This window comes from Colossoma macropomum, unplaced genomic scaffold (genome assembly GCF_904425465.1).
Source record: "Colossoma macropomum unplaced genomic scaffold, Colossoma_macropomum, whole genome shotgun sequence".
Taxonomy (NCBI): Eukaryota; Metazoa; Chordata; class Actinopteri; order Characiformes; family Serrasalmidae; genus Colossoma; species Colossoma macropomum.
The window spans coordinates 108,492-128,982 of NW_023495955.1; the positions used below are offsets into that span (position 1 = coordinate 108,492).

General features: G+C 39.6%; 2 protein-coding genes across 3 annotated transcripts; one reads left to right on the forward strand and one right to left on the reverse strand.

Annotated features, from left to right (window-relative positions):
• Positions 1-255: 255 nt before the first annotated feature.
• On the forward strand, positions 256-3,204 carry LOC118803743 (DELTA-sagatoxin-Srs1a-like). The gene is made up of 2 exons (XM_036564233.1): positions 256-305; positions 2,814-3,204. Exons 1-2 carry the CDS (start codon positions 256-258, stop codon positions 3,202-3,204), a joined length of 441 nt encoding a protein of 146 aa, XP_036420126.1.
• Positions 3,205-10,702: 7,498 nt separating this feature from the next.
• Positions 10,703-16,444, reverse strand: LOC118803742 (syncytin-1-like). Of its 2 annotated transcripts, none has more exons than XM_036564230.1 (2): positions 16,159-16,444; positions 10,703-12,703 (listed from the first exon to the last, which is right to left on the reverse strand). In XM_036564230.1, exon 2 carries the CDS (start codon positions 12,343-12,345, stop codon positions 11,077-11,079), a length of 1,269 nt encoding a protein of 422 aa, XP_036420123.1. In that variant the 5' UTR covers positions 12,346-12,703; positions 16,159-16,444; the 3' UTR covers positions 10,703-11,076. The 2 variants fall into 2 exon arrangements, with proteins under 2 accessions (XP_036420123.1, XP_036420124.1); XM_036564231.1 differs by lacking the exon at positions 16,159-16,444 and adding an exon at positions 12,808-13,164.
• Positions 16,445-20,491: the final 4,047 nt, after the last annotated feature.

A 20,491-nucleotide genomic window follows, 5' to 3' on the forward strand; every position in this document is an offset into this window, starting at 1 on the left:
TTAGTGCATTATTGTGTTGTATTCATCCCCACATACACACACCCACTTAGGGGCGTCTAGAGGTTTATGGATAGGGGGGCTAAGCCTGTACTGGGGGGTCTGGGGGCATGGTCTCCCATGAAAAAAATTTGAATGGCCCCAGAATGTGTATTCATCATAAACTGGGTAGCAGCGGGCAGAAATGTATCAAAAAAATTGACTACTTGGTCACATATTAGATCTGTCTCTGAAGTTTGTATTAAGCGCAAAGCTAGTATGACAAACACTATATCCATCCACTTACAACAGACACAGATCAAGCAAAGGTACTGAAGTCCAGCAGTGCTGTCTCCTCTCTCTTAGATCAGCTGAAGGTCCTAAATATACTGTTCAAATACACAGATTATAGATCAGTTCAGTCTCAGTTGGTGCAATCAGAAAGTGCGTGATTTTGCTCTCTAGACTTGTTCAGTATTCATTTTAACTGAAAGGTTGAACAACTCCCTCGCTTTCTCCTTGATGACTTACCTCCATCAGATCTTCTCCTTCAGCCCTGTCAGTCTCCTTCAGCTTCTTTCTCTCCCTCTCCTGGCCTGGGATTAGTAATACATTATTTTATTAAACTCAGATTTAGAAGAACTCAAGGAAATAATGAGAGATCAGTCAATTCTTTTGTTTTCATTATAATTGGTAAAAAAATCTTTGACTGAGCTGCCACCTCTTAATTTCTATCTACAGGTTGAGAAATTGAGGGATATAATATTGCAATGTGATCAAAACTATGTGACTTCTTCACTTACATTAACTTACTGTAAAGAACAATATATGGCAAATACTGCTGTCAGTGATTCCAAATACTGAAGAGAAAGATAAAAACAAAGACCAAAGACACACAGTACCCGCGCAACCTGATAAAAAAGAAACATTTTAACATTAGAATGATGTGAATTATTTACACATATATATAGTATCTTAAATGTAATTGAAGCTATGATTAATATTGCTAACAGTCTGTGTAGTTTAGTACTGTTAGTACAATGATGGACTGTAGTTAGAAAGAAATGCTTTTACTTGATTGAAAGACTTGAATAAACTATATTAATCCAGTTTGGTCATTCAGTTACTTATTTTGGTAAATTATTGCATCAATTTTCTGTATTTCATTCATCTGAAAAGTCACTAAACCTAATATTACAGTGCACCAAACTCACCTTTAGATCAGTGGATAGCTGGACGCTGTGGCGATACCACACTGATTATTCTTGTTCCTGGACATCTTGATGTAGCTTTTGTAACCCCAGTCAAGACCCCAGCTGTAACACAGAACTGAACTGAATTCCACTGTGGAAATGGTTCCATTTGGACGTTTGTCTCTTTGAATGTTATCCAGTAGAACTTAAGCTAGTACTGGCAGGGCTGTTTCTTGAGAAAACTGAACTTAAAAATACCCAGAAAACTTAAAAATTCACCCAGTGGTGGCACTGTCCCCTGACCCTGGGGTTCACAATCCAATGCTGTGGAAAAGATGGTCTGGCAAAAGACAAGGTCATCAAGAGAGCAGCAAGACCCAAAAGAAACTAGAAGCACTTTACAGGACCAACGCTGAGTAACTGGAGGGAGCTCCTTAAGAAGGACTAACACAGGTGTTCAGGACTGCTCTGATTGAGATTAGGAGGCTGCTATCTGCCTCCCTCTGGTGGCAGCCAGAGGTCCTGCCTCCATCCTTTTAAAGATGTACAACTTCAGAGGTCTATAGATCCACTACATCAGTGGACAGTTACAGACTGTAGCTCATCTGCTGCCACACTGTGTATCCACCAAAACTGCCCTCATCAGATAAACAGCACTTAAAGCTTTCATCTTTGAGAGAGAGGAGAAAATCAAGCTGCTCCAGATCTGAAAACATCCACTGGTGTTTCTGTCCATCCTTTCACTGTGAGAAGACGACTCAGCGCTGTGGGTCTGAAAGGATGTGTAGCTGTCAAGAAGACCTCACTGATAAAAGGAGACGGACACATCAAACAAAGAAGCTGAACAATGGACTGACCTCAACACCACTGAATGTATTTGATTACTTCAGAAAATGATCAACCAGCTTCTAAGACTGAACTTTGGAGGTGTGTCTGCAGATTTCTTTGAGAAACTGAAAGTGAGTCTCCTGAAAAGAATGGAAGCTGTAATAAAGGTAAAGAGTCACACACTGAACATTCAAACAGCTCAGATTAGATTTAGCTGTTGAGGACTCTGGGTAATTTTCTGGGTTTCTGCATTCTTCCTGATGCTAATAAATGAATAAAATGTACTTGACTAGAAATTAAATAAATGAATTAAATTAAAATTAATTAAATTAAATTAAATAAATGAAGGGGTCTCTTATTCTCAATGCACAGTACTGTATATCAAGTCTGGCCATTTTGTACACTTTTTTGATACACTGTTTGTGTGTGCATAAAAGGTCAAACAAGTGTGCTACAGCTTTAGTTTTCTTTGTGTAGCATAGTAACGACAAGATTAGGATTGTGAGTGCCAAAGCTAGTAGTGTGTGACACCTTCTCTGTCTAACTGTCTAGTGTGTGCACCCTCAAGACAAAAAGGCAAAAATTCTGGAGAAGACTGACGTTAAATGTGAGATGCTCTCAATTTTGTAAATCTGTGAGTTTATTAAGTTGTACAGTGAACACCCAGCTTAACACAAACTGCATTAACAGATGGGCCTCAGCTTCTAACTATACACCAGCAAGGAGCCTTATGACATCATACAATATCTTAAAAATGTGAAACAGAATGATATTAGACTAACTTTGAACATATCATTTCTCTTTTCTGTATATTAGGGTCTTCACCAGCAGAGGATACTCTCACAACGCCCCTCAGCCTACGATACAGAGGAGGACGATGGAGGCGTGCTCCTTCACCAAAACTGCAGGAACAGCCTGCGGAGCTGTCGGGGTCCTCACGTACGAGATCTTCAAACATGACTGCGGAGAGTGGGCTGGAGATCTGGTCATAATGTTCTCCGTCCCGTACGACTACAACCTGTATGAGAACTGGTTTTCTCTCGGCATTTTTAAAGAACGCGCTTCCTGCAACGAGCAGCTCTTCCACCAGCTGTACTACGATAACAGCCCCTTCACCAGAGCCAAAAGCACCGGGAACGAGATCAAGTTTCTTGGAAGACACGTTTACGTGAAGGGAATTGTGGGATTTGTAGTCCTGCAGGCTTGAAGAAAACGTGCAGCACTTCTTTTCACTTTTCTTCTCACTTATTTTACCATGAAAAATAAGTATTCATCATCATCTTATTAGAATATAGTTGTATCCATCTTGTAGTTGATAATCTTCCTCCTCTTTCACCCTCAACTGTTTTGAGCGTAACAGTCATTTCCAGTGAACTGATTCTTCTCATATTGTGTCTGAAATGAGAGCTTCAGTTTGGTTACTGGGCTTTGAGTGAGAACAGAAAAAAGATTTGGTCAAGAATTTGGTGAAAAGTCTTCACCAACACTGTGAACACACAAAGTGCTTGAACTCATACAAAACACAAGTGGGAACAAAACTGAATTTGGCAGATTTAGCTTTCGGAGGACAGTGTCCATGATTTCCAAAAAGAATTTCAAATTTTGATTTGTTGGACCACAGGACACTTTTCCACTTCCCCTCAGTTCATTTTAAATGAGCTCGGGCCCAGAGAGGGTGGCAGCATTCCTGCATTAAGTTTATATATGGTTTTTTAGAGTTTTAACTTGCATTTGTGGATGCAGTGTGATGTGATGAACTGTGTTCACAGACAGTGGTTTTCAGTAGTTTTTCTGAGCCCATGCAGTGATTTCCACTACAGAATCATGTCTGTTTTTAATGCAGTGCTGCCTGAGGCCCAAAAAATCATGGCCAGCAAATACTGGTTTTTAGCCTTGTCCCTTGCATACAGAGATTTCTCCAGATTCTCTGAATCTTTTAATGTTATTATGTACTGTAGATGATGAAAAGCAAAAGTTCTTTGCTATTTTATGTTGAGAAATCTATTTGATCGTGCAGTCTTTCACAGAGTGATGAACCCCTCCTCATCTTACTTCTGAAAGCCTCGCTCAGATGCAATTTTATACCCAATCACATTACTGATCTTTTGCCAATCAACCACCAGGTGTTTTTTTTTTAGCATTACACAACTTTACCAGCCTTTTGTTGCCTCTGTCCTGTTTTGTGGGACATGTTGTTGGCATCAAATTCAAAATGGGCATATATTTTTCAAAAAACAATAAAATTTCTCAGTTTCACCATTTGATATGTTATCTTTGTACTATTTCCAATGCAATATAGGGTTTAAATGATTTGGACATCATTGCATTTTGTTTTTATTTACATTTGGCACAGTGTACCAACTTTTTTGGAAATAGGGTAATATAATAATCTTTTTTTTTAATTTGTACAGTCATCACAAAATGAGAAATATTAGACATTTATTCTAGACTCATAATATACCGGACTCAATGAATGTATTTCTCTCAATTTTCTTTTCCTTTTTATTTGATTGTTTCATTTTTTTTTCTTTGAGTAAAGTGCCTTGAGATGACAGTCAAAAAAGTGGACAATATATGGATCTGTGATGATGTGGGCTGTTTTTCTTCCAAAGGCCCTGGACAACTTGTTTTGATACGTGGTTTCATGAACTCCATTAGACATGGAATAAAAACCTGACTGCTTCAGCCAGGAAGCTTAAAGTGGGCCATGGTTGAATCTTCCAGCAGGACAATGATCCAAAGCACACCTCATATCTGGTTTCTCTATGGAGGAATGGTCTCAGATCCAGAGCCATGTGTTCTCCTGCCTCATTATGCATTATAGGAGAAGATCAGAGCTGTTATCTTACTTCTTTACATAACATTCACTTTTTTCATTCATTGTACATCAAATAAAGGTTTGATTTTTGTTAATATTTCCAATGAAAGATCACAAGGCTTAGCAATAAAGAATGTTTTTACAGCCCACTTTCCTCATGTTTATGAGGGGTGCCAATATTTGTGGAGGGCGCTATAAGTGGAGCTTAGCAGAGTCAGCGTCTCTGAGTGCTGGAGTCCTGGAGGAAGGGCAGGTGAATCAACAGAACAGAAATAAAAAGGAATACGGAACTAAAATCGTTTGTTTTGAATGTTATGCATGTTGTGGCTGTTTCTCAGTAAACAACTAAAAGGAAATAAAATGGAAAAGGGACAAACATGTTTTTGTACATAGATTGCAACCGCCCCCCCCCCACCTCCAAAACAAACACATTTACTTTAACAATAATATTCTAATATGAATATTGGTATTCAGTATGAATATTGTAAATTTGTTCCATCATTTAAAAGATGTATCTGAATAGTTGAGGCAAGAGTATCTATTAATCTAATCAATGTAGACGAGTGAATCAATCTCGCAACATTGTTTCAGTGGACAGGAGTATTAACAGGTGATGTTTTAATTGTTTCTGTATCCTAAGACATCTATTAAACTTTAATACTTTACTTTGCCTAAATATCATCCACACTGTTGCCAAGTTTAATGTAGTTCAGGGCATTTTCAGCATTTTAGATCCTCCTAACTGTTTACTTAAACATATTCTAAAAATTCTAAAATCCTTAATTCTAAAATTCTTAACTACTTTAAACTTTAAAGTTCTTCATAAGCTCACATCACGTTTTTAGGGAACCAAAAGTGGTTCTTCTGTGGCATGACACCTGGCACCTTTGTATTTAAGAGTGTAGTTTTGTTGTTGGAATATTAGACTGGGGTGTATTAAATTGTTTTTTTTTATTTTTTGATGGAACCACCACCCCAAATTCATTCAAGCTTTGTGTATGTCTCGTTTCACAAGGCAAAATTTTCCATGCATAGAAGGCTACAGCTTGGCTTATGTATTGCCTCTTAAAGCTGCAGACTAGATGTTTTCGGACTTTAAATTTATCCAAATTCATGGTCATCTCAATGGATGGAATCTCTCTGTGCTTCACAATACTACAGTCAATCAGCTCAAGACTATTTCCAAGTTTGGAAATCTCAATTTCTAAACTAGTGTGTCAACAGATTACAAATATTATTACTAACAGGTGTATAAAATCAAGCACATAGTCACACAATCTCCATAGACAAACACTGGCAGTAGAATAGGTCGTACTGAAGAGCTCAGTAACTTTAATTGTGGCAGTCATAGGATGCTACTTTTACCACAAGTCAGTCTGTGAAATTTCCTCCATGCTAGATCTAGATCATCTTACACAGAGTCAGCACGAGGAAAGCAGCTGGTCCAGATGAGATCGCTGGAAGGATCCTCAAGGCCTGTGCAGACCAGTTAGCAGAGGCATTTACCACCATCTTTAACCTCTCGTTATTACAAACAGCAGTACCCACCTGCCTTAAGTCGGCCACAGTCCTCCCAGTACCAAAGAAGAGAATAGTATCACTCAGTTGCTTGAACCCCCATCATCACTTAATGTTTTGCAGGACTCATCTTTTCTCACATTAAGGCTGCCATCCCTGCTAACTTTGACCAACATCAGTTTGCATATCGAGCAAACAGATCGACAGAGGATGCAGTCATCACAGCTCTCCACACAGCCCTTACTCACCTGGATCAAAAAAGTACATATGTAAGAATGCAGTTTGTGGACTCCACCTCAGCTTTTAACACAGTTATCCCTCACAAACTGGTTCAAAAACTGGTTCTTAGGCAGTTCATTATGCACATGGATACTGGACTTCCTGAGCAACAGACCCCAGAATGTAAGGATGGGAGATCAGATATCATCCACTCTCATCTTGAATGCTGGCACACTACAAGGGTGTGTCCTCAGCCCCCTCCTGTACTCTCTCTTCACCCATGACTGCTCCCCTATTCACTCTACCAACACACTGTCAAATTTGCAGATGTTATCCCCATTGAAGGACTGATATCAGACAATGATGAGACAGCCTACAGAGAGGATGTTCACCATATGACAGAATGGTGCAGTTACAATAAGCTGGACTTATTGCTGGACACAAATCCAAGAAAATGATTGTGGATTTCAGAAAATCAAAGCGCACTGAGCACTCTGCCCTTTTGCGTACATGGGGAGAAGGTGGAGAGGGTAGAGAGCTTTAATGACCTTGGTGTGCACATCTCAGCTGACCTTACCTGGACCACACACATCTCCCATCAGGTGGGGAAAGCCCAACTTCCTCAGGATGTAAAGACATGCTCACCTCCCTAATCACCTCACTACCCCACCTCAGGGACATTATACTGGCCAACTCCAAAAGGACCCCACTCACCCTGGATCTATCGATCTATCTATCTATCTATCTATCTGGGACACATAGATTTGAGTAAAATATTTATTTCATGATGAGATTTACTTTTCATTTTACATAAAAAAAGTTTTGATTTTTGTCCATGTTTTCAATGAAAAACAAAAAGGATCACCAATAAAGAATGTTGTTTATAGCCTGTTTTGCTCATGTTCATGAGGCGTGCCAATATTTGTGGAGGGCGCGGTAAATAGCTGAAGCGGAGTCAGCATTCAGAATTCAGTGCTTCCAGGGGAAGCGCAGACTGAATCAACAGAACGAAAGAAGAAAGAAAAAGGAATACGGAACTAAAATCATGCTTTGTGAATGTTATGCCTGTTGTGGCTGTTTCTTGGTAAAGTTAAGGAAATAAAAAGAAACAAAATGGAAAGGGGCAAACATGTTTACTGCATGTACAACCCCATTTCCAAAAAAGTTGGGACACTTTGCAGAATGGAAAAAAAGAATGCAATGATATGCAAAACATTTAAAGCATATTTTTTTAAAAAATTGAAAAATGTATGCCCATTTTGAATTTAATGCCAACAAAATGTTCTAAAAAAGTTGGGACGGGGGCATGTTTACCACTGTGTTTCATCACCTCTTCTTTTAACAACACTCTGTAAGCGTTTGGGAACTGAGAAGACTGCTGTAGTTCTAATAGTGAATTGTTTTCCCATTATTGTTTGATATAGGATTTCAGCCGCTCAACAGTTCAGGGGCTCATTTGTCATATTTTTCATTTCAGAAACCTCCAAATGTTCTCAGTGGTGACAGGTCTGGACTGCAGGCAGGCCAGTTTAGGACTTGGACTCTTTTAATACGGAGCAATGCTGTTATAATACATACAGAATGTGGTTTGACATTGTCTTGCTGAAACAAACAAGGCTTTCCCTGAAAAAGATGTCATCTGGATGGCAGCATATGGTGCCAAAACAGATATATATCATTCAGCATCAATGGTGCCTTCACATATGTGCATGTCCCACATGCCATGTGCACTAATACACCCCTATAGTATCATGAGTACTGGCTTTTGAACTGTGCACTGATAACAAGCTGAGTGGTCTTTAGCCCAGAGAAGGTGGCAGCGTTTCTGGGTCCTGTTTATATATGGTTTCTTCTTTGCATTTTAGAGTTTTAATTAGCATTTGTGGATGGAGCGACAAACTGTTATCACAGACAGTAGTTTCAGAAGTGTTCCTGAGACCATGTAGTGATTTCCACTCCAGAATCATGTCTTTATTGCAGTTTTTTTTTTGCGTTTTTAATGCAGTGCCACCTGAGGGCCCAAAGCTCACGGCCAGCAAACATTGTTTTTCGGCTTTGTTCCTTTGCATACAGAGATTTCTCCAGATTCTCTGAATCTTTTAATGATATTATGTACCATAGATGATGAAAAGTCAATGAAATTTTACATTGAGAAACATTATTCTTGAATTGTTGCACTATTTGATCATGCAGTCTTTCACAGAGTGACGATCCCCTCCCCATCTTTACTTCTGAAAGACTCTCTGGGATGCTTTTTCATACCCAAACATGTTACTGACCTGTTGCCAATCAACCACCAGGTGCTTTTTTTTAGCATTACACAAATTTACCAGCCTTTTGTTGCCCCCGTCCCAACTTTCTTGGAACATGTTGTTGTCATCAAGTTAAAAATGGGCATATATTTTTCAAAAAAACAATAAAATTTCTCAGTTTCATTTGATATGTTGTCTTTGTACTATTTTCAATGAAATATTGGGTTTAAATTATTTGTATATTACTGCATTTTGTTTTTATTTACATTTGGCACAGCATCCCAGCTTTTTTGAAAACGGGGCTGTACATATGCTGCACTACACCCCCCACCCCTGAAACACAACTTTTACTTTAATACTGTTGGTCTAATATAAGCATTAATATTCAGTATAAATATTTTTTAAATGTTTAGACATTCACAAGATGTATCTGAATAGTTGAGGCAGCTGTGTCTATTAATCTTAATATTAATAGACACACCTGCCTCACCAACCAAACTGAAGCTCTTATTTAGAGAGATTCTGAGAAGAGCCAGTTCACTGGAAAAGACCATTATGCTTGAAAGAGTTGAAGGTAAAAGAGGACGACCAGCTACAAGATGGATGCATACAATCAGGAATCAAGAACCAGTCTTTCAAATGCATGAAGACCCAATAATTATATACCTCTTAAGAATAAAAAAAATCTGATTTCTGTGTTGGTAAGTGGCTGCTCTGGTATTCCAAGTGGTTGCCAGAGTGCTGCTAGATGGTTGCAGTGGTATCTGAGATGGTTTCTAGAGTGTTGCTAACTAGGTGCTCGGTTGTTACTAGGTGCTATTTTTCGGGTGATTGCCAGGTTATTGGCTTAGTAGGTGCTATTTTGTTGCTAATTAGTCGCAATTGTGTTCCAGGTAATTGCTAGGTGATTTCTGTGGTATCCCAGATGGTTTCTAAGGTGTTGCTTGGTGGTTGCTATGGTATCCCAGGTGGTTCCTAGGGTGTTTTGCCCATACCACCCCACCATTCATTTCTATGGAGAAAAAGAGTCATTTAATGATTATTGTACAACAACCATACATTCGATCAAAAGGCTGTATACAGGCACCTGATTCCTGATTAGACTGGGTCATTAACTCACCAAAACCTAAAGAGGGAAGGGGGCAAAAGCCCTCCAATCCTAGGGCAAAGCTAGAGAAAAGTCATTGTAGTGAAACAGCATTGAACATTTTGAAAAACAGCTGCTATTGTAAAACTGCAGTAAAATAATAAAACCGAAGGGATTTCCAAATTCATCGTTACTTTCTAAATGTTCTGTGGCCACCAAAAAAGGGGCAAGAGAAGGGGCAGAAGAGTGTGGTATGTTTGGTGGAGTTGCTGATAGCCAGCTTAAGGCCATGTCCTGAATATTCTAAATTAGATGGAGGGCATACATGCACGTAATATTGTGAAAGGAGATCTCAGTAAGTCAACACTGGCAAATATTAATTAAAAGACTGGTTTTACTTGTTTTTAGATGTGGAGGGCTTCATTTACTAAATATTTAGTTTTAGTAAACACAATATAATATAAAAAGTGTAAAATAACGAAAATAAAATAATGATAAATCACTTATATATTCGCCCACAATTCCTCTTTGGCTGTCAATAGATTAGGACATAAGTTCAAAAATCTTTGCCCCTAATATTCAACCCAATTGGTCCAAAAGTACAGAAAACTTTGTTATGTTATGTACAAATGAATGATAAAAGCATTTTACTGCAGATCATCACATTACTAACTGGCATCCAGTCTCAGACTCATATTCAACACATCATAAAACAATCATTACCTAAGTAGTCTGATAGAATCCAAACCCCATGAACCAGGGAACTAGGTCTGTTGTCTGAACAAATGAAGTTTATTCGTTGTGCGCACAGGTTCCAGACAGCCAGCCAGCCCGTAAGACAATGGACTGTCACAGTTTTATAGCTGGACTGATGCCAAAATTAGACCCAGCTTATACAGGACAAGTAACAGGTGTGACAACATGACCATATAAGGAGAAACACAAAAATAGGCAGCCTAAAATACAACTTCAACCCGTACACCCACAACACAGCACATTAACTTCCTTCATTCCCCCCTTAGAACATACTATAAAAGGTATGTTCTTGCAAGTTTAATCAATCTATCCTTTCCTCTTCCAGAGAAATATGGCCAGTATTTCCCTCTTTCTTCACGTCTTAAAGACGGGTCTCTTTCCCTTCAGTCCACATACAGGCAAATTTGGGGAAATGAAGTGTTTCCATGGTTATAAGGAACGCCTACGCCGGTGGAGTTTAGTCATTAAGCACCAGAGTAATTTGAGGCAAAAGTAAATAACAATAGCAACTATTACCGGTGCTACAAAGGGAAGTACATAACGGAGCAGTTGCTGTAAGATTCCAGAAAATATACCTCCAAAAATGTTGCCAACCCAGTTAAAGAACTTATCAAGCGATCCTTCTGGATTTGGAATGAGTCTATGAAGATCTGTTACATATTTATCAATATTTTCATAGTTATCTGGGACATAGATACAACAGGAAGTATTGAGAATGTGACATAAACCTCCTTTTTCTAAGGTCAGCAAGTCTAAAACCTTCTTATTCTCCAGCACTACTTCTCGTAACGCATGGAGTTCATCATTTACTAAGCGGAGAGCTTCACTAGTCTCATTAGCTAGTTTCTGTGTGGAATAAACCAAATAATTTATCTTCTGTAAGGCATCTACAACACCTCCAAATAGAAATATTCCCCACCCTACTGTCTGCGCTATACTAGACCAGGGGTCCTTTATAATGTGACCATTCCATGTTTGTTTACCTGTTAGGGTAATGCCAAGTTCTCTTTTCATACGAAGTAAAAGTCCATGAGATTGTAATGTGGTCCATGGATCGGTATGGACTGTAATAGGAGGTATGACTACAGCCATGTAACAGGAACCGCACCATGAATCAGATGGGAGTGATTGATAAGCCTTGTTTCCACAAACCCAGTAGAAACCCAAAGGGAGTGGTTCCCTCATCCAAATACCGCATGGGTTGGTATTTGTGGTGGTAGAATGTTTACACCAAAATGTGCCATTCATAGAGAAGGCAGAGATTGAAACGGAACATGTACTGTTACCAAGATAAGTGTCTGGATAATGTTTGTCAATACATACCCAGCCTGAGGAAGCCCTCACAGGAATGGGATCTGCTACTCCATAATTCCAGCTAGATGTATCCCAATAATCATGCGCTATAGTTAAATTTGGATAAACCATAATGTTGTAATTAGTACTATCAACTCCAACAGTATACTGCCAGCCAACAATCCGGGAGCTATCAGCATTAGGATTGTAACAGGCAGCTCTATTTGACCTGAGACATCTAACAATAGGCAATGGCCAGTTATCTTCACTTATACCATCTACCATCATTTGTGCTATTATTCTCATGGATTCAGATGCAGAATGGTCTGTACATAAAGCTTGCGCAGAAATGTTAGACATTGGGATCACATAATAGCGGTGATGCAAGGCATGGCAAACAACCATCACCTCCTAAGGTATGATTTTGTGTCCACAGGATGGCCTGAGCACAGACCATGTTGTGGTCACAAACATCCTCCATCATGCCTGCAAAAGCTGTTGTCAGGATGTTTATGAAAACTACAGATTTCATTCTTCTTTATTCCCTTTTTGTTATAAAAGTCTTTTTATTATGCAGCTTGTTGCAGTGGTAGCCGTCTTCTCTTCCAGAATATAGGGGGAAAGTGTTGATGTGTCCAAACAGCTCACAGGGCAGCGTCAGGGGACCTAGATAGGCTTTGATGTCAGTTCGTCGACCACCATTCAGGAACCCGTCTGATGTCCTGTTCCTTCGTCACAGTGTCAGGTCTGCTCTGGGCATATCCTAAAACAAAACACATAGACATAGCAGCAGTATCATATTCTTAGTACACAACCCATGTCGTATGCCCTTGTATAAAGGTTTGGTTTAGCCCTTGTAATGGATACCTTCTTTCCCTACCTAACCTGGGTCCTGGCCTCTGCTGGGAGTAGGGGAGCGCTAGTCGCAAAGGGGAATTAGGAAGATCTTCACTCTTGAGGTTGACCCCCATGACCTAAACATCATAGTTCCTCCTCAGAGCATCTCCCAACCAGAGTCACCCATTTTATCCCTAAACTAGCCATCACCATCAGGTGGTGGCTCCACCTTGGTATGGCTCACATGTATCCATTTTGCGTTTCCTTGGCATTTTAGAGCAGAGGGTGTAGTAAGGAGGACCTGATATGGACCTTCCCACTTTGGCCCTAATGGCTGAGTGTTATGCACTTTAACCATTACCCACATACCTGCAACCGTAGGATGACCCCCCCTTTGTGGGTTCTTTCCATGCATCCAACACTTGGTTCTGAGTGGCGGCAACAGCCTCAGATAATGTCTGGTCGTATTGCAGCAGACTATCAGACATAATATGTATGTCTGCCGCTCTTAAATCAATAGTTCCTGGAAGTGACATAGGATGATCAGTAATAATCTCATATGGTGACAGCTGGGTACTTCTGTTAGTTGAAGCTCTGATGCTGCAAAGTACAGCCAGTAAAGCTTCCACCCATGAAACCCCTTCATGATGTAACTTGGTCAGTCTGGACTTTAAAGTTCTGTTCATCCTTTCAACCTGACCTGATGCTTGAGGTCGATAGGGACAGTGGAGATGCCACTTTATCTCCAACAACATTGCTACTTCTTGACAAACCTTCCCAGTAAAGTGAGTTCCTTGATCACTCTCAAGGACCCTTGGGAGAACCCACCTTGGGATAAAATCTTTCACCAGACATTTAGCGGTATGCAGGGCGGTGCCTTTAGTAGTGGCATATCCCTCAGTCCACCTTGAGAACTTGCAAATTATTATCAAACAGTCCTGTTTTCCCTGGCATCTTGGCAAAGTGATGCAATCTACCTGCAATTCTTGAAACGGGCCACTCGGTGGTGTTACAGTTTGGTAGGGGAGGGAGACTGCAAGTCCTGGATTTGCCTTAAGACAGGTGGTGCAAGCTAGACAATGGCTCTCCGCATACTTGCGGAGTTTAGGATTCCACCATACTTGGTTGAAGCAATGTACCATCTGGGTTACTCCAGGGTGACCTAGACTATGTATGGTAGCCACCAAATAGGGAAGCAGGGCATCAGGAGCCACATATTTACCCCTTAACCCAGATACCATCGCGAAGAGCTGCACCTCGCTCAACCCAAGTCCAAACTTCCAAACCCGGGGCCTGCTGGTATAAAGCAAGTAGATCAGCCAAAATTTTAACAACAGGTTGTTCACAGGGTGACAGGATATATTCAATAGGCAAAAGACAAGCCCTTTTTGCTGCATTATCAGCTAAACAGTTACCTTGGTGTTCAGAAGATGTGGCAGAAGAATGGGCTTTTATTTTAATAATAGCAACCTGTTTTGGAAGTGTGAGTGCTTCCATTAGGTCTGCCACCTGCTGAGCATTTTTCACTGGGGTTCCATTTGCTGTCAAAAAATGTCTCTGCTTCCATAACAAGCCAAAATCATGGCATATGCCATGGACATACATTGAATCAACAAATACATTTGCTTTTAAATCTTTAGCAAGCACACAGGCACGAGTTAGTGCTACCAGTTCTGCCTGTTGTGCGGAATAATGATCCGGCAATCTACCGGTAGCTATTTCTTCATACCGTGTTGTGACAGCCCACCCTGTACGTTGTCCCTCATCAAGGACGCGGGAAGAGCCATCTGTGAATAACACAACATCAGCTTTTGGCAAAGGTGTTTCAGCATACATACTTTGCACCGCACTAGACACCAGAGTGTCACACTCACGATCATCTGAGTCACACTCCAGTTCCACCAAATGATCTGAAATAGCATTCACAGGTGCCCTTTTGATCACTATATTAGGGGCAATTAAAACTGCAAGCCAGTTACCCCGCCTTTGTGCTGTCACTGAAAGAATCTTGTCCTTTTAAGAGCAAAGAGGAAACTCAGTGTGGACATTTCAGTGAGAACATAATCCAAAAAAATAGGAGCAACAGCTAAAACCACACAAATAGTTTGCCTGGGTTGCTGTCAGGCAAGGTGACATTCCAAGCATAACTGTGTCTATTTTAGCAGAGTAATAAAACACAGACCTCTCTTTGTCACCATGAGTTTGAGTTAAACAACTAGACACAAGTCCTTGTGATGCTGAAACATACAGTGTGAACAGTAGTTCCATGTTCGCTAGACCTAGGGCACCGCATAATGCAGGTTTAAGAGAATGAAACCTCTTAACTGATCATAAGTTAGCTGAAACTCAGTTTTCTGATTTTCTGTTAGTTAGTTAGATCTTATAGTGGTTAAACAGATTTTTGCATGAACCTCAATTCAAGATAATTATCAATAATTGCACAACCCCAGAAAAGATTGCAGCTGTGCTAACATATCAAGTAATAAAATAGCACACACTGTGGCACAACAGTCAGGTAAAATTGACTTCTGAGCCTGTAAAACCAGCTGTCCTAAATGCTGAACAGAGGATTGATTAATCTTTTTAAAAGAGGCTTTGTGTCCTACGGAATGTAGATAATCTAACAAAGCTAGCAAGTCATGTTCATGTTCCTCTGCATTTGAGGAAGCTATCAAAATAATACCTGACAATGTTGCATTATTAATTTCATACTGCTTAGTATTCAGACAAGGAAAACCCAGTCAGGTTGACATGTTCAACTTTAGGAGCCACAATCTGCAAGAGATTTGGACCACTTCAGGCATAAAAAATAAAACTAATACCTTGCCCCATGAGCTGATTGATGACAGCTAATGCCTCCATGACAACACAGGACAACCACAACCGTACAGGGCGGCGCTACTTTGGCTTTTAAACACAGCTTCAGTTGTATCTGAAACTCAACCCTGAGCTTTCCCAGGAAGTTAGTCCCAGTCACTATATCAAACTTAATTTAAACATCAAACTTTTCCTTACGTTTATACTTCCACAGGCCTATTTTGCCTTGGAGGTCGCATGCATTAAGACATGTTCTGCGAGTTTGCCAGAATGACATATTTAGCTTCTCATCTAGGGACCATATTTTATCTGAATGAACAGGCACTTTCTTTTGACAGTATTTGTCCAAACTAGATGAGTCTATATGTTTACATAACTGTTCATCCGCTCTGACATTGAAAACATTATCAGACCAATCAGGTGCCACCCTACCACCCCTCTGTGTGGTAGCCTTCTCTCCTGCCATGGGCTTATGGGAACACTACCGCGGTCTTCCCCTCTGTTCCATCAACAAGAGGAGGATATCCTACTGGTTTCAGGGTTTGCTTCGAAATGGGCACTCACCTAGAGATGAGATGTCCAATCCGGGTCACGGCACCACTTGATGAATCCAAACCCCAACGAACCAGGGAACTAGGTCTGTTGTCTGGACAAATGAAGTTTATTCGTTGTGCGCACAGGTTCCAGACAGCCAGCCAGCCCGTAAGACAATGGACTGTCACAGATTTATAGCTGGACTGATGTCAAGATTAGACCCAGCTTATACAGGACAAGTAACAGGTGTGACAACATGACCATATAAGGAGAAACACAAAAATAGGCAGCCTAAAATACAACTTCAACACATACACCCACAACACAGCACATTAACTTCCTTCAAGTCCAAAAAAAAGATACATAAGACATGGCTTGAAGGTCTGTCATACACACGTCACAGTTAAAACTAATTTTGCACAGTGTGATGATTGCTGTAAAATTATCACACTGTTCAGAATTTGATGGTCATACTTATGAAGTGCATGGACCCCTGAATTGCTGCTTGTGACTATATTTTCCCTTTATGTCCCTCTGCCTCACACTGTCTGTCTGCCTGCTACAGATCTGTATTCTACATTATGAAAAAAAATCTTTCTTTCTGTATAACAGGACCCACACCTCCAGTGGATACTGTTATGATCCTCCACCTCCTACCATTGTGAAGCATATCCATAAAGTGTGCTCCTTCTCCAAAACTGGACACACAGCCCTTGGTGCTGTCGGGGTCCTGACATACCAAATCTTCGAAAGTAAATCACGCAATGTTGTTGGTGACCTGGCGATCATGTTCTCTGTGCCTTATGACTACAACCAATATGAAAATATGTTTGCTCTTGGCATTTATGAACCAGGCATTTCATGTGATAATAATCTATTCCACAAGATGTATTATGATGATGTTGTTGATGGTGATACATTCACCAGGGGAAAAGGTACAGGGAGTTCCATAACATGTTGTGGAAAAGGGGCTCTGGTGAAGGGAACAATGTCTGCTTTTGGCAAATCAATTATGAAAGTTGAATTGTGGGATGTGGCTCTTGCTGCTGTTCATGAAAAATAGAAACCCAGGTCAGAATGAAGCGCTTGGTTTTTTAGCTTCATATACCAAACCTGAAGTACGAAACCTAGGTGTGATCTTAGACTCTGAGCTCTGTTTTATCCTGCATGTAAACACAAACGCTAAAGTAGCATTTTATCATTTGAGAAACGTCGCTAAAGGCCTTTTCTATCTCTAGCAATGCAAAGAAATTTGTTCATGCATTTGTTACAAGCAGACTTGACTACTGTGATGATCTTCTTACTGGACGTCCTAAGAAAACTATACATCCCTTACAACTCGTACAAAATGCAGCAGCACAAATCCTAGCAAAAACAAAAAAGAGAGATCATATCACTTATTATTGTTTTTTTTTATTTTTATTATTATTTGCTCACCTAAGTGCTCCTGGAAAAAGTCCAGTATTAAAAGCTACAATCCAATACACTTTATCTACAACCCCAGATCAGAGAACTTGGGACGTTCTGTTAAATTAATATTAAACTGAAAACAATGATTTAGAATATTAGAATTTAGACTTTTTACATTATTTTTTGACCTGTTTTATCTTGAAAACAATATAACAGCACATTATTTGATTTTATTGTTTTTGTTTTTGTTTTTTTTTCAAAATGAACAATTTTTAAATTTTGATTCTTGCAACATATTTAAAAAGGGTTGGGACAGTAAGACATTTAGCCCTCTGCAATGATAACATTCCTTTTCACAGCACAGGATATTTAGGGACTGAAGACACCAAGTGATGAAGTGTTTCAGGTGTAATTTTGGGCCACTCTTCCTGCAAACAAGTTTTAAGATGTCTTTAGCATAGGGTCTTAAATGTTGCATTTGGGCATTAATGGTGCATCACAGAAGTGTAAGTTACCTTTGCTGAGGGCACTGACACACCCTGGCTTTTGGGCTCGTTGCTGGTAACAATCTGGATGGTCCCTTTTATCTCACATGGTGTCCATTTCTTCCAAAAAAGGTCTGAAATTCTGATTCGTCTGTCCACAGTACACATTTCCACTGTGTAAGCCGTCTGAGGGATCAGGGAGCACAGTTACTCAGCTTAAGCTTGTGCCCTTTACGCACTGAAATTCCGCCAGATTCCTAGAATCTATTAACTATGCACTATAGAGGGTGACATGTACAAATTGAAGAAATTTGTTTTTAAACATTTCAATAATTTTCTCATACATTTGTTGGTAAACTGGTGATCCTCAGCCCATCATTTGATTATGATCACCTGTTGATGTCACTTGTTTCAAATCACATCCTTATTTAACTGATTTACCAAATTATAAGCCCTTAATATCCCATCTCAATGTGTTGCAGGCCTGAATAACAGGATTGGATGTTTAATTACAAATGAAATGAAGTTGACCAGACAAAACATGAAATATGTTGTGTTCATACTGTCTGCAATGAAGGTCAAATTGCATTTTCCATACTGTCCCAACTTTTTCTGATTTAGGGTTGTATTTAATCTTTGGTTAAATTAAATCAGATGGCAGAATTGAACAAATTCATGCAATGAACCAAACCTGTGTTCTTCTAACTGTTTTCGTCTAACCTGCATATTCACAGCTTTACTAACAATAACACATTCTGTGTTTACGTTTACTTACATTGATTCTAATGTTATATAGACTTTTTACTGGTAAAATCACACTGCTGAGAGCTTTAAGAAGAACCTAATTAATGACTAAAACATTTGCATAGTACTGTGTATGTTTACAAGTACTAATAAAATATTAGAAGTCTGAGATTGATAAACTAGCATGTAAACCTCTTAAACCTCTTAGCCATAATACAAAAGCAAAATACTTTGTGTAGTTCTGTTCAGCACATTTATATTCATAAAAAGCATTATGAATCCTGTCAAAGCAGTATGGATACTGTCTCTTTCTGTTTTTTTCTCTGCCTGTTGTGACTCTTACCTTTACCTTTACATTGCTTGCTGTTTACTGAGAGAAATTATTAAAGCAATATGATTAAACTGCTGCTGTTTTTTTATTACTTCCTAACTTATGTCTATTTTTATTTCTATTTGTTATTTTCTGCATAGTATATGTAAGTGTATGTGCAATTATATGTGTTGCTACTGCAACACTGCAATTTCCCTCCATGTTTTTTCTTACTTTCTATCCATCCATCCATGGTTGGGATAGCTACTGAAAAATTAGTATTTAGCTACTTTGCAGCTACTTTCCCAAAATGTGTAACTTTAGGGAAGTCGCTCCAAAGCACTTCCAACACATCTCATGCAGCACACGAAGATCACGCATGCTGGACCACTGGCAGAAGCTGAAAAGGGCACCGCCCACCATCAGAGAGGTCCACCTCTGGTCGGACCAATCGGATTCAGCGCTTCAGGACTGTTTTGATGACACAGACTGGGAGATGTTCCGAGAGGCGTCAAACAGTAACATTGATGAATATGCAGAATCAGTTACCGGGCTCATCAGAAAGTGTATAGAGGATGTTGTGCCCACAAAAACTGTTTGTGTTTACCCCAATTAGAAGCCATGGCTCAACTGTGAGGTCCGTGCTGCTCTGAACGTGCGTACCGCTGCTTTTAAATCGAGAAGGGTCTGTACGCAGATCTCACGCTTATTATTGCCATCTAGTGTCCTGGGGTGGTATTGCAAATAGAGCCTGAGATTTTTCATTCTGCATTTTTTTTAAATAAAAAACTAAATGCTTGCTTTAATTATATTTTTCCCTGTTCGTTTTTAAAATGAGCGATTTTATAGTGTTGTTATTAAAACACTTAGCTGGTTTTCTTAGTCACAGAGTGTTTTATAATAAACATAAACATTGCCTACACTTCAGTCAAGCTTGATGGAGGTTCTGAGAATGGCCTCGGTAATATTAACTGGGCAGCCAGTTCGCTAATCAACCATATTCATCTTAAAATTCCATGAACATATATTTGTGACTTAAGTTTGGTGTACGTCTAAATATACTACAGAATCGGATCAAAAATACGAGAAAGAAAGTTGTTGTGCAAAAATAGTAAGAGTTTATGTAGTAAGAGTCTATTTTCGCTTGCTGTATTATTTCGTACACTGTGCAGTCCGCCATGTTGAATTTCATTTTTAATCATGTGACTTTAAAAAAAACAATGTGACATCATTTCCCGGACTCGGGGATGAGATAGGTCTCGGAGGAGAGGTGGACTGACAAATGAGATTTACGGCCTGACGCTGTTGTTTAAATCAGGAAACACGGATGAGTATAAAAAAAAACAGCTATGCTCTCCGTAAGACCATAAAAGCAGCCAAACGCGAGTACAGGGCTAAAGTGCAGTCATAGTTC

What these genes read in the sequence shown, in the direction of transcription:
- LOC118803743 (XM_036564233.1), top strand. Translation starts at nt 256, where the DNA reads ATGACAAACACTATATCCATCCACTTACAACAGACACAGATCAAGCAA. An exon ending in CAGACACAGATCAAGCAAAG is followed by an intron (nt 306 to 2,813) that starts GTACTGAAGTCC and finishes TCTGTATATTAG; the next exon opens with GGTCTTCACCAGCAGAGGAT.
- LOC118803742 (XM_036564230.1), bottom strand. Translation starts at nt 12,345, where the DNA reads ATGGTTGTTTGCCATGCCTTGCATCACCGCTATTATGTGATCCCAATG.